Source organism: Pteropus alecto, unplaced genomic scaffold, assembly GCF_000325575.1.
Source record: "Pteropus alecto unplaced genomic scaffold, ASM32557v1 scaffold86, whole genome shotgun sequence".
Taxonomy (NCBI): domain Eukaryota; kingdom Metazoa; phylum Chordata; class Mammalia; order Chiroptera; family Pteropodidae; genus Pteropus; species Pteropus alecto.
Genome location: NW_006442109.1, coordinates 33,198,253 through 33,212,745, shown reverse-complemented (window position 1 = coordinate 33,212,745; position 14,493 = coordinate 33,198,253). Strand labels below are relative to the sequence as shown.

The window sequence follows — 14,493 nt, the reverse complement described above, 5'->3', positions numbered from 1 at the left end:
TACCCATTCTAGATTAGCTGTCCCTCTTCTGGTTCCCGATAACACCTTCACAGATTCTGCCATGACTCCTGTCACCCTATAGGCCTTTCTGCATTGTGAGTTTCTTGAGCTCATAAATAATTCCTGTCTTCCCACCTGCCTCAGTCTTGGCTCATGAAATGTTTGTAAATGAATCACAGAACCTTAGAGAAAATCTCAGCTATCCTCCTACTTGGAGGTGCATGAATGTCCTCTGCAGAGATTTAACTGCAGTGCCTAATGAAAGGGCTACTTTGAATGTCAGCCTCCTCTGTGTGTAGGGAGAAAGTGGAAGACCATCTGAAGCAGAGACAAAAAAATGAGTACTATTCCTGGAAGAAGGGCCATTGGCTCTTGTTGATTATCCCAGTGTCCTGGCAAAAGAGTCTAACTAGAATTAATCTCTTCTTGAGTGGTCCTTGGAAAGAGAACAGGGGAGTGGTGGGTGAGGAGGCACACATTGGAGCAGCTCCATGTGCTCGGGGAGTTTGTTGTACTCTAGAAAGCAGCTGTGACTGGGAACTCAGCAGGTTTTAAGTTCACAACACAATCCTGGAGCCCATGTCAGCCATCCTGGGGCCTGAGTCTGGGATTCTGCCAGATAAATGTCTAGACATTAGGCAAGACCAAGCTTCACCAACAAGGCTGTTTGGTAGCAAGAAATGCCCACAGTGCCTGACCATGACCCAGTGACCCCACCCCGCCCCACCCCCACTTCAGCCTGATGAAGTAGTTTGGGTGTCTTAGATAATTGTTTGGAGAGACCCTAAGGAAGGAGATTTTGGATAATCTGCCAAGTATGTGCTTGAATGATTATGGAAAACATAAACGTTTATGGAGCGTTCACGTTGATTGCACGGTGATGAGGAACCCAGTGGCCCTCCAGGCGCCCCTTGAAGTTCAATGCTCTGATGGGTAGTCTTTCCCGCTTACAAAGATGTTCACTGGCTCCCAACATCATCACTACAAAAGGGCTCCAGTTGAGGTTTGGCTAAACAGGGTGCAGTTCTTAGGTATCAGACAAAGGGCAGTTCTACTCTGCTTTGTTTTGCTCTATTTTTTGCAGTAATGAGATTACTAGAGTCTAGAAAGGGGGGCTTTCACACATGTGGAATTCTCTAGGCTCTGAACTGAACCCGCTACCACATCCTGCCCAATCTGACCACGGCTCATCCTCTTAGGCCTCCGTCAGCCATATTTACCATTCCATTTTACTCTGCAATGCCACCTCTGAAATGTGAGCGTGGCCTTGTCTGAGCCCCCATGTGCCTGTGCCAAGGTGGTGGCACCTTAATGATCACCGTGTGGTTCTGTGGCACACACAGAGGATTTCAAACACAAGGAATTTAATATAGAAAATTGGTAACACAAGGGATAGACGAGCCAGGAAGCTATAGAGGTTAGTGAAACAACCCAGAGAATAATGATATAGCAGAAGCTGTGGTTTCCTTAGGTTACAGGGTCTAAGAGAGGAGGACACCTGGCTGGAGCCTGGGGACCAGGCTCACCTGGCAGAGACTGGAGCCTCAGAGAAGATGCGTGCGCTGGGAGAGAAAACAAATTACATTGCTTTCTCCCATTCTCTCACCTTCTACTCTCCCCTCAGTGACCTCACATTAAACCCAGCCAGAAGGCAGCTGCCAAGGGAGCCTGGGAAACTCAACGTGCTATCAAAGAACAGAGAAGAGCAAGAACGCATCTGAAGGCAAACAAGACAAACACAGGCACAGTGACCTCCCCTCCTCCTGCTTCTCCTACCACTTCCTTCCTCACGACCTCAAAACATCCTTCTTTAGCCATTTTTCCACGCTTTTGTCCAATCTTAGAGAAAGAGATGTCTTTAATTTTCCTGAGAGAGAGAGAACTGGTATGAAATGTAACTAAAATGCCTACAAACCCCAGAATTCATACGGTAGACCCTCCCAGCTTTATACGTCTCTAGAATGTGAGGGAATGAACTACCTTTTGGAATCAGGAGGCAAGAGCGCTTCTAAAATCATGTTATGGGATGTGGAGAAATTACCTGCAGCAGCCCTCTTGAAAAAAAATGCCTCCTGCTATGAAAAAAGTGCCAATATCTTTCTTGAATTTTAAAAGCCATAATAACAACTTGCATGTTCACTAAATACGGTCAAGCTAATTCTATTAGACAAGTCTCTGACATTTAGACAATGTACACTCATTAACATTAAAATCAAGAATGATCTTTTTCCCTGAGTGTTTTCTCACTGTTGTCTCCCTTTCGTAGACAGGAAACTGAGGCCAATGATATCAAAGCCTGAAACTGAGGTCTCCGTTAGAGTGAAGACTTATAAATGGCACAGAAATAATCTCACCAGTGAACTGATTCCTGCCGGCCTTTCAGTGAACCGTTTCTCTGACTTGGGAGAACTGGCTGAAAGAAAATTTCATATCTCTTCCAAAACACGCAGGACACTGCTCCTGCACCCACCATTCCACACTTTAAAAGCAGAGTAGAGCTGACTGATGTACCTGGGACTCACAGAAAGACACTTTGAGATCTGGGTTACACGCTGTGCTGCCTGAGGGCCTTACCCTGCTGGTTTAAGCCTGGGTCCCCCGTGCACCCTGAAAGCCCAGCCCTGGGCATGGCATACAGCAGAAACCCAGTATTTACTGAATAAACAAAATAACTTGAACTCGGAGGACTTTAGTCATTATTATAGGCTATACCACTTTCAGCTTTCTGAGGAAGCTGAGTCTCAGTCCTACCATCTGTAAAATGGAGATAATAATATAGCCCCATTTACTTCACAGTATTATTCAATCAAATAAGCTCGTATTCTAGTAACAAAGATATTATTTTTATAATGCTCTAAATAAAACAACTTCCCACACCAATGCTCGCATACACATTTATTAAGATGCAGCCAAGTGAAATGTGTCAACTCTTCCTCTCAAATACAATCTTCTTTATTGGTGTATTACAATGCCCAGGGCTGGGCGTTGATGAACATCATCATCAAAACCAAATGCCAGCTTTTTACAGACATGGCCCAAACAGTGCAGCCCAAAGCACCATTCTAAACTACAAGAAATCTGAGAACATTTTATTCATAGGCTTGCTTTTTACTATTGTTGACATATACACTTTATTTTTAACGGTCATTGCAGATTCGCATTTAAAAAAAAAAAATCTTGTATTCTAATTTAGCAGAAAGCAGAGATTATCTCTGTGAAAGACAATAACAATATCGAGATAAAGCTGCTTTTCCTCCATATTTGTCTAAATGAGGAACATGCTGCCATTCACGGGGACACTAATAACACATGCACGTAAGCCAAGAACTAACAGGTGGTGTGGGTGCCCACCCAGCATCTTCACTTTACTCTGGGTCCTTATCCTCCTCTGAAAAATGAGGGACCGACTTCTTTGCGACAACGTTGTCCAGTCTCTGTCCTTGCAGATATGGGTTGATGCTCTGAAAAAATATATATGGTTTGGCATTATCCCTGAACATCGGATACAGACATCCCACAAAATAGGTGAACAAGAATCATTTCCTCCCTACTAGGTTAACTACAAGGTAACCTAGTGGAACCTACCACCTGACAAATGACTACTCCAGGGCATTAACCGATACCTCAGTAGTCAGAGAAATGTTGTCTGACTGACAGATATGTCTAGGTGTGTCTTTTACACGGCTGTAAAGTTCCTATTGGATATAATACATCCCCCACCTTTTTGGCACAAAGATTTGATACGAATCTGCTAACATGCTCTCACTATCAACTTAGATTTGCAAGTCCCATATGAAAGAGAACTGTTATTCTACAGCCTTATTTAGGTGAGGAAGAGAATCTGAAATGAATTAAATTGTTTTACTTCACAAAGAATGTTCTTAAGATGACAGAGCAGGGCCAAGTAGAAATTAGCATCTACAGACACGGATCATCCTATTGTTGTGTTGATTCTTTCATGCCATTATTCTACTAAAGAGGATTCATCAGGGCTCTAACAGTTATTTCCACCTTCCCTCAGTCAAATTGAAAAACTGAAGAAAAAGGAGAAGGTTATATGGAAGGCTCCTTTATTTTTGACTCAAGACTCCATAGTCTGAAATCTCTTTCATCTGTTGGAATTCTGAATGAGTCAAAGTTTTTCCATTCCTTCTCGAATACGTATCTATTTTTTGAGGTTTGGATTTGAACTAGTAATTGCAGCTTTACAACATAGCAGCAAGCAGAAAAATTTCAAAGTTTTGAAACATTTGTTTATTGAAGTTGCCTTCCAATAACTGAACAAAAATATAAGGAAGCTGTAGGTACAAATGATTGGCGATCCTACTGGATTAAAAGTCCCCAAGGGGACAGTTCGAAGGTGGATCTCTCTTGCCCATGGGACATGGTATGTCCTTTAGAAGGGCGAGCAGACATTCTCCAAAGAGAAGGAATGGAACCTGAGATTAGTATTGGTAAATGTCCTTCCACATTCCGACAGGTAATGAATCATGAAAGGCCCAACTTACTCTGCAAAAATATGTCACAAACAAGTTAAGAATTACAAAATATGCAATGTCCTCATAGATATGAAAAGTGATATATCACAGAAGACTTTGCTAGGAAAGAATCTAAAATGTTTAAAACAACTAACATACTTTTTATACCAGGGATTGTCAACTATAATGGCCTGGCCTACCCCAGGAAATCATACCAGAATCTTTGCATAGGTGGAGCAAGTGTGGACTGAAAAAGTGTATTTAGTATCATAAATATTTTGACTTTTTTAGTAATAATACTTATTCTGAAAATTCTAATATATTAAAAAGGGCATGAGATGTTCACGTTCATTAGATAAAAGTTTGATAACCTCTTTAAATAAACAGTAGATTGCAAATATTAACAAGATCTATCTTAAGAGTTAAAAAGTTTGCAAAGTCATTTAAAAGTGAGTTAACCTTGCACTCATGAAGCAACCAGGAATTCAATTGGATTTGAGCAAGTATAGGAAGTTACATAAAACCACCTGGGGCTCGGCTATAACTTTGGGGAGAATCCCCTTGGCGAGGGACTGTTATGGAAGATAGTCCTTCTGCCCAGACCCAGAACATGACAAAGATTGGAGGGGAGGGGAAGTAAATTGATGAGAGAGTTAAAGGAGCAGTCAGTTGGACTTTTTTGATAGATGTTTTAACTACTATATTGAATCCTAACTTAAAAGTACTACTATAAAAGGTACTTGGTTTTAACTATCTTCTGAAGAACTTGAGGCACTTATATAGTTATCTTCTCCCTTGGGTGAGAGACTGGCTAGGTGACACAGCAAACACTAGTCCCATTCACAACGGGAAGAACCACTGGGCTGTCATCCTTGCTTTTGGTGTCCTCTGGAAACCCACAGCACATGCTGAGCTTCATTGGAGAATGCCCTGATTTTTCCCCACTAAAAAAGCCCATAAATTCTTTATACTGATCCATGCACTTGGGGTGGTGGTTAAAGCCTTCAATTAAGATGGGAACACCCTCTGAGGCCTGACAACAGGGAGGCAGGTTCTGCTTCTCCTTCAGTCCTGAGAGGCCCCTGGTATATGGCAGGAGCATGGGTCTTTGTAGATGCCTGAGAATAGAAAGAACTTGATGCCTCTGGGTCGAAGTGACCCTAATTTTCATAAATTCTAAGCTTTTCCTATGAGGAGGAAGTTGAGTCCAAAGTAAAACCTTTATAACATGTGTCCTAGCCAGAATTCGGAGTTTTGGTAAAACTTTGGTCTCATCACTGAACCTAAATCGTGACCCACAGTCATTACTCAAGTCAGGGCAGAAGGAATGGTGAGCCAGGCAGTAGAGACAATTAAAGTTCTGTGCCAAGTTACTCATTTTGGGTCCATCACTGGTCTTTTTTGAAAATGTCCTTGTTGCGCCATGGGGAGATATTCAAGCCATCTTACTGGTAAATTATGTGTGCTCTGAGCTCCTGGAATAGAATTTCTTGATGTTCTATCAAGACCACATTACACCCTTCAGACCCTTCCTGCCACCATCTGCCAATGGAAACTGTAATCACCCAAGAAAAACCCCTAATAATCCCATTAACTCTCCCAAATTAGATGTTTCCAAATGTCAGAACTACATCTCACATAGAAAACTGGCTGTGGGTCTTCTTTATTTTCTCAGGCAGCACAGAAGCTTATAACTCTCTGTTGCAAGGATCTGAGAATTAATACTGAGTCTAGAAAATTCACACCTCTAAAAGCACTCTCTGACAGGACTCGGCAAAACTATTCAGCATGACCACAATGACCACTGTCCAGAGTCCCAAATTTTGTCAGAATCCCGGCACTTGCTATTCTAAATAAATAGTTGGTAGCTTTGGGTATAAGTTTTGGTTTGTATATTTTAACTAAAATGGTTATAATCTGGCAGCACTATGCTATGTAAGAGAAGGATCTTAACTTTTTCTCTATCTGATGAGAAAAAGCTGGCCTATGGCCAGGCACTTCTGCGTAGGAAGGCAACAGTGAATTAGCAGAATGGAAAGTGATCACTCATTAAGTTCCACTGCCATCAAATGCATGGGAAACCCAAAGCAAATTCGACAATTAGCTTTACATAAGGCAACTCTGTAGCGCCTAAGTGAAGCACTCAGACAGACATCCCACCTTGGGGAGCCCTGGGATGGGTAACAAAGCCTGAAGTAAACTCAGAGGTCAGCAAACAAATATAATTGATCTAGTGGATTTTTTTTTATAATTAATCTGGCTAGGCCAAGAAAAAAGGTGTATAGGAGGAATGAGTTTTGTTCATCTCATCTTCTGTGCCCATATTCCTTCAAAATTATTGCCTGGAGCACACTGTTCATCACATCCCGTCTTGTGCATTTATATAATTGATGTGTGAGCAATTTCCTCCAGTGGCCTACAAACCCTTTGAGGAAAGACATATCCCCATGTACTCCCTGCATTCTTCACACCTATGCAAGAGATACAATGTGTATTTCCTGTGTGCAATAGAGGTGATGGAATCACCACGCAACTTGGCATTCCAGTAAACATCACTTGCGAAAGCCTGAGAAAGCCATCTCAGAAACCAAGGGCAGACTTTCTGGGCATGGCCCTTGTCGCACGGGACCACTGTCCTGCCCTCCCAGGACTGCAGGTGAAAAGATTCTGCTACATTCTAACAACTGAAAATTACAGCTTGTCAAGTGCCCCACTCAGAAGCTTCAGGCATCCCAACAACAATCCCGCCAGTTGCGCATTACCCTCCGCTTTCGTCTCTGTCCTCCCTTCATCTTCTCGTAAAGGAGTTTCTTGTTCTAGAGTAGGGAGAAAAGAAAACAAATGCAGAAGTATGGATCAAATTTGGTGAACATCTATTTTAAAAGCAACACTTGTTGTGTCCCCTGGATATTTGCATATACATATTTTGGAAACAAAACTAGATGAAAGGAATGTCATGTCAGAAAGACAGACCGCAAGGGAAAAGCTGGTGGTTGTGCAGCTTTTAATAAAGTTCTCTGCAATGCCCTGAGGCACATCAGTGTCATCGACAATCATATAAATAGGAAAATGCGACATTCTAAAACACAAGAGGTGTTGGAAACCCGTCTCCTCACTTTGAACAGCTGTTTAAAACAAACAATTTTATCTCACTTTAATTTTATATCTAACTCCCTTTTTATGAGCGTTGTATACATAAATTGTTCTCCAGAGTAGTGTCTTACTATTAAAAGCAATCCTCTAGGTGAATAAATGAAACACTCTTCTGCGACCTTTCCTCCTGTGGCTTCAGTCGGTGCACCCAGTCAAGACAATCGGAAAACCATTTGGTCTATAACATTTTTAATGGAGCGAACCTTTTAAAAACTGCCAAAAAACTTCTTGGCAGAAGGAAAGTTATGTTGGGAGGAAAAACGGGATCCGTTACCACAGTTTGTATAAGTGTTTCCACATATTGCTATATTTCAAACACATAATGGACTTAAATGAGCTCTAGAATATCAGACACATGCTCAACAGATTTCCCTTCTGTTGGGATTATAAAAGACAGACACTTAACCTGGAGGCAGAATGGGAGAAGGGGAATTGGGGAGCTTTACTTGTGTTGGGTTTTTTATTTGATTTTTAGTCAGAAGGGAAATCATAGATACTGAGGTGATTCATCTTATTCTAAATAAAATTGATCTGACATTGATATAAAAAAGAGGAGACGACAGAGTTTTGGTAAAGAACAACACTTGTATCCCCTGAACGGTCTGGATAAAAAGATTTCTTTTTTAATGATAGATTTGGAAATGAAAATGACAAATGCCAAGAATGAGCTCCATAATTTTCACATTCATTAAAATCTACCTTACCCACAATTTATAATGCATAATCTCTTGCCCAACCTCAACTATGCAGGGAAGCTGTGCCAGGGAGAGAAGGAGCCTCTGCTGCCGAAAGGCCAAGACTGGCCACAGCCTCCACCTCATGCTCACTTGGGGAGCTAATCAACTTAATATCAAGCAAAATCTTGCCATTCGCACCACAATGCTAGACCTTGAGGGTATTTTGCTAAGCAAAATAAGTCTGGTAGGGAAAAGGCAAATATGTCATTTCATTCGTATGCGGAATATATTTTAAAAATAACTAACAAACAACAAAACAAACTCATAGAAGAAGACAACAGATTAGTGGTTACTGGAGAGGAAGCGGGTAGAGGGAAGGCAAAATGGATTAAGGGGGTCAACTGTATGGCAATGGTTGGAAACTAGACTTTTGGTGGTGAGTATGCTATAGTGTATACAATATCGAATTATAATGTTATACACTGAAATTTACATAATGTTATAAACCAATGTTACCTCAGTTAAAAAAAATACACATATATATCAGAAGGGGGGAGAGGCAGACATGTAGATCATTCACTTGAAGAGGATATCACTGTGAGGCTCATTCCTGTCATCTGTAGTTGCCTTTCTGGAATGTAACAATTCCTGATGCAAAGAGAATGTCCTGAGAGTTCATGCCAGAGCTGGGGAAAGGGACTGGGGAAAGGGAACGAGGACAGAAACTTCTTCAAGTGCTCCTCCATGTTCAGCGGCCTGAGCAGGAGGGGGTGCACAGGACCTGAGAGTTGGTGCCACTGGGTGGGACGGCCAATCAGCTATGACAGTGTTTCACTGTGTCATCAGCAGGACGGAGGCACCATCATTTTAGTCACTCTCCTTTAGAAGGTTGTGGGGTAGATTATACCCATAAGAGCCTTCATTCAAAAGGAAACACAAGAGGTCTGAGAAGTCGTCCTCTCGAAGATGGTCCCTGTGTTTCCCTAAGAGCGAGGGTTAAGATTAGCAGCATGATGCTGTCCCACCCTTGCATGAAAGTGGACGGGACATTCCAGATTAGTCTTGCTTTATAGGGATTTAAAGGCAGCGATTGCCAGGTATCGTGTGGGTAAAAGAAGTACACAAAATGAATGAGAAGAAACCAGCCTCCTCTCCTGATACTCATTCCTTGTTGATGGGGTAGGGAGTGAGGAATGGCGAGCCTGTTCCCCATGTGAGTAGCAGGTTCGAGTTCGTGAAAAGGGCTTTCCATTGTGCCATCAAGATTCTGGATAACTGCCCAGATGTTGGTTTCAAATTCCATTCCTAAATGGAACCAGGGAAGCTTCTTGGAGAAATGTCTGATTCCAGGGCTAGAGCAGAGAAAGTACAGGATGAATGAAGTTGGAATATCTTATTGGGCCAGAAAGTAAAGGGAGTCCTCAAAAAATGATGGGACATGCCAAAAGGAAAGAAAAGCCAGCTTGCAGAGACTCCCACTGGCTAAATCTAGGACAGTTTGAACACCAAAATAATAACAGGTATAGACATATCCATACTGATATTAAACACAATTGTAGATAGATAGATGATAGATGATAGATGAATGAATAAATAGAACAGAGGAAAGTCTTGCTTAGAGCAAAATGCCAATCAAGAAATGCATAAAGAATAGAGTAAGAAAATCACCATTAAAAAACTACTGCAGTTGTAACTGATTCTGGTAAGTATCATCAATGGATATGAAAATTGATGGTTAAAAGTTAATGGGGACAGAATATTCAGATAGTCTCAAAGTATCTCCCCACAGATTAATTATTAATTTGAAAAGCAAAAATGGTAATTTTACACTAGGAAAAAAACAGGCAGACACTACTTTAACCAGGTCCCCACCAATTCTGGGACAAACTGGCATCGTGTGCCTCCTGATAAGAAACCCTAAGAACATCTCAGAAAGGCATAACTCATCTAATCACATGGAAACATGAGATAGATATTGACTGAAGAGCACTAAACTCTTTAGACATGTTGAGGTCATGGAAGGCAAAGAAAGGCAGAGAGGGTCCTTGTCTCTCATTTCTCCCCTGGCTCAGGCTCTGGCCATGTTCAGCTGCTTCCATTTAAAGAAGAGCCTTTAATTGCCTGAGCTGGTGATGAAAAGATGTGATAAGTACTTGGAAAAGAGAAATATTTGCTGTCAAGACAACTTTTTCCTGTGAGTAACACTCGGCAATTAACATGTGAAGGGTGGTGGGGAGTGGCATCTACAGCAGCCAGCCTTCGGTCTTGGCCACTCAATGCTGTGGGAATGCACACTGTCTGAAAGGCAACTAGTCTCAGATAGGGCCTGATAGGACTGCTGTACGGGACACATTCTGAGCGATGAGCCATGAAAAGATAAGGAATTTATCCAGATTTTAAAGAACTCTTGAAAACAGATGGTCTGGTTCCAATCCCAGCTCTGCCAGTCATCAGCTCTGTGGTGTTGGGCAGCCTATCCAAACTCCCTAAGCCTGTATTTTCTCATCTGTAAAATGATAGTAATAGGAATGGGCAGATTGAATGAGATAATTCATGTAAAGTATTAAGCATAGTGTCTGGTACACAATACATGCTAAATATTGCTATCTCTTAGCATATTACAAAATAGAACTACTATTCATCTTTGTATTCCCATCACCTAACACTGGCCCGGAAAGCATATAATTTGCATTTAATAAATGTTTCTGGATGCATTAACAAAGATACAAATGCAGGATATAAGACAGACATTGATATTTATATGCGAATCACTGCTAAGAATCACTGCTAAATATACGAATCACTGCTAAAATCACCCAGCTAAGCTCTAGCTGATGTCAAAATCAGGGAAATATTATTAGAAAATAAGAAATCAGGGTCTTGTATGTGAAAGATAATTGCTTTGTTAACTTAAAGGATGGTTGACTTTAAGATGAGCTTGAGGCCATCATCATTCTATATAAACACTGAGGAAGGCTTATAGACCCAGCTTAGAAAAGCAAGACATACTCAATTCACACTTCCATGTGAAAATCAAGCAAACCAAGTTTTACTGCTAGGTGGTAATGAGAAAATGAATGGAGGAAATTTTAGTTTAAACAAACACATCATTGCAGATGATAAAGATGTATAAACATTGGTCCTCGGTCACTGATCTGTAATCGTACTTCTTTTTTACACTTAGTCCTAACTTCTACTCTTGAGTGCTGACGTAGACAGAGAATAACTGAGGGGAAAAAAATCGGTATTTAAAGGATGCAAAGAGAGAATGAAAGATGGTGGTTGGCCTCTTACTGGAGTGCTGAGTGTAAGTGGAACTTGGTGAGCGAGATCTTGAAAGGTTCTGAAGAACAGGCAAGGAAAATTGGTGAGAGAGAAGTTGCCATCTCTCCTGCTTCCCCAGGTGGGTCTCTGCCCTGACTCACTTTTCTCAGTCTCCTTCTTGCTTCCTTTGGCTCATTTCTAGCCCACCGATTACGCCAGGTACCGTCTCAACTTTAGATCTCAATGCTGCCCTTTTAAGCAATATTGACTCCGTCGATGGCTCTTGTACAGTTGGCCATGGGAGTCCTCAGTCCTGGATCTTCCTCTACACTTATTTTCCATCTTTCCCAGTAAATTGCACCTGGTGCTCATGGTACAGCTAGAACACGTAACTGAACAGTGCTAAGTTGGGTTCATTTTATTGTCATGCACTTCTCAACCAGAAGACTGTAAGCTCTTTGAAGATCAGTACCATGTCTTGATGACTATTGCATCTTGAGCATATAGCACAGTGCCTGGAATGAAGAAAGCTCCATATTTTCTACTTGGTCTTTGTTGAATCCACCCCTTGCTTCTGTTTGGCAATACTTTTGCTCATCTCTTGCAGATTCCTTCCCAGTGCTCCTCTGTGATCTTCTACTCTCTCCCTCCCTCTCTCTGCTCCCTTCTTTCCTTCCTACCTCCTTCTCTTCTTCATTCTTTTTTTTTTAAGATTCCCTAGAGAAAAAGTTTGTACTACTCACTTCATATAAACCTGATATCTCTTCTTTCCTCCTCATTCTATATTTATGTCATATTCCAATTCTAGTCAGTTCCCTGGCCTCCTTTGAAAAGTCTTAGATTCTCATCACGTTGGTGAGATACACTTAAATTCACTATGTTCACAGCCTTCACAACTGGAAATACTTCCTATATTGTTTTCCTGCCTTTAGTCCCCTCTATTACTATTATGCCAACATTATAACTTCCTTTGTAGAAGCCTTTCGCGATTGCAGTCTCCTATTCAAGAACCTAGAGATGTTTGCCTATGTAATTCAACATGTTCAAACTCTACTAGTTGGATTCAAAATGGCTTCATAAGCCAGTTCTTCCAAACAGAACTGTTTCCGAAACAAAAGAGAAATAGAATAATCCATATTGGAGGAAGCAAAATTAACTTAAGGGTGTTGTTGCTTTGTTGTTTTAAGACAGGAAATGTGTGCATGTTGAAGGCTGCATGTTAAATCAACTCAGTGCAGTGTTAAGCATGATGACGAAAAAAATGAAAATGATCAAATAGTGAAGAGGAACACCTCTCTCTAAAACAGTGTAAAAGGAAGGGAGAGTTTAGTCCTGAGACAACATTCTTAGTAAAGCAAGAAGCAAAATCAGTTGCCAGTAATGAGTTGAGAAGGGATCAATAGCTTTAGAAGGGCTTAGGCAGTTAGGAATATCTGCTCATTTACTCATTTATTCACTCATTCCACAGATGTGTTGGCCATCTTGATATGTGAATTAACGCTTGGAAACATTTCCCTTTCCAAGTGCCTATGTTTCCATTTTTGTCACATTTGATTACACAGGCCCAACCACAGGGAAATAGATATATTCCCATTTAAACAATATCTTATTTGACTCATTGTTCTAGCCTATAAAATTCATCCTGAATCCTAACTCTGTCACTCAGTGCTAGCCCATCCAACTTTGTGTCATCCTTTGAGAATCTGATGAGTACACGTTCTATATATTTTTTATTACAAACATTTATAAAAATGTGGACATGCAGGATACCATGTGAAATCTCTCTCCCTATTGGCGTGGACTCTTTAACAAGCTCCCTTTTGGTGATGTTCTCTTGCCTGGGCTATATCTTACCATCTCTTCCGAGAAGAGATCATGAAAGATCTCATCAAATACTTTGCTGAAGTCCAAATGCACCATGCTTACTTTATTTTCTTCATTAAGCTGGCAAATAAATGAATAATGCTGGCAAGTAGAATATAATTAGTTTGACTAAAACTTGTTTTTAGCAAACCTGTGCCAAATGGTCATGATTTCTCTTTCTAAGTGCTTATAAACAATTTCCTGAACTGGCATTTATAGATTCTTGCCTGATATTGACAGCAAGTTCAATGCTACACATTTTGGACTTTTTCTTCTCTTTTCATAACTCAATTACATATATCTGTTTCTAAGCTTCTGGCATCAGTTTTCCTTGGTTCTGCAGAGGTCATCTCCCTCAGTCTAGAGATAACGTTTGCAAATTTTCTCAGTTACTTTTTTTTTTTTTTAATTATATGCTCCCTATAACAGCTTTGTGAAATACTGGTAAGACTTTAGGATGTGTTATGACCTAGGCTGTAGAGTAGACTGGAGTAGAAGGCTCTGGAAACTATAGCTGATGAAATCAGTTCAGGTCATCAGCTCTTCAGATAAGCTGGTATATTGTACTCTAGACATATAAGTGTGGTTTGGAATGTGATTATATAAAGTCCCTCTCAACCAAAGATTTCTGAAAAATCAGCCTCTAAACAATTTTTCTTCTCTCTCCCTACCCACATTGCTCATCTCTGCCATCAGTACCTTTTAGAGTGCCAAAGTATAAAATCTACTAGTAACTATGATTGAACTTACCCACTTGCCCAGGCCTGGGTAGTCATGTTCTGGATCATAAAGATGCTGGTGCAACTGGAATTCTCGACTGAACTCTGCTGTGTCAGGGGTGTTTTCTAGACATCCGTCATCTACTGCAAACAGCAAAAGGTTTTTGAGGAATGGCCAAGGCATTTATCATTATTCTAAGAGTTAATTTATTAAAAACAACTAGACACCCAAAAGTTAGATTCTATTCACATCAGTCACTCTAAGTCACTTACCCTATGGGATTTGCTCATCCCAAACTCTCACTCTGCCTCCTGACAATGAGACTGAGACTCGTTGGC

At 40.9% G+C, this 14,493-nt stretch overlaps 1 protein-coding gene across 2 annotated transcripts in view; it reads right to left on the bottom strand.

Annotated features, from left to right (window-relative positions):
• Window positions 1-2,936: 2,936 nt before the first annotated feature.
• SCG5 (secretogranin V) overlaps window positions 2,937-14,493 on the bottom strand; it is a 52,184-nt gene continuing 40,627 nt past the window's right edge. Inside the window, exons 4-6 of one of the 2 annotated variants that reach the window (XM_006920521.3) lie at window positions 14,186-14,295; window positions 7,241-7,294; window positions 2,937-3,461 (exon numbers count right to left, since the gene is read on the bottom strand). In XM_006920521.3, coding sequence (XP_006920583.1) covers window positions 3,366-3,461; window positions 7,241-7,294; window positions 14,186-14,295 — 260 coding nt within the window. In that variant the 3' untranslated portion in view covers window positions 2,937-3,365. Of the gene's footprint in view, window positions 3,462-7,240; window positions 7,295-14,185; window positions 14,299-14,493 lie in introns of both variants that reach the window. The other variant, XM_006920522.3, reaches the window with a different exon arrangement.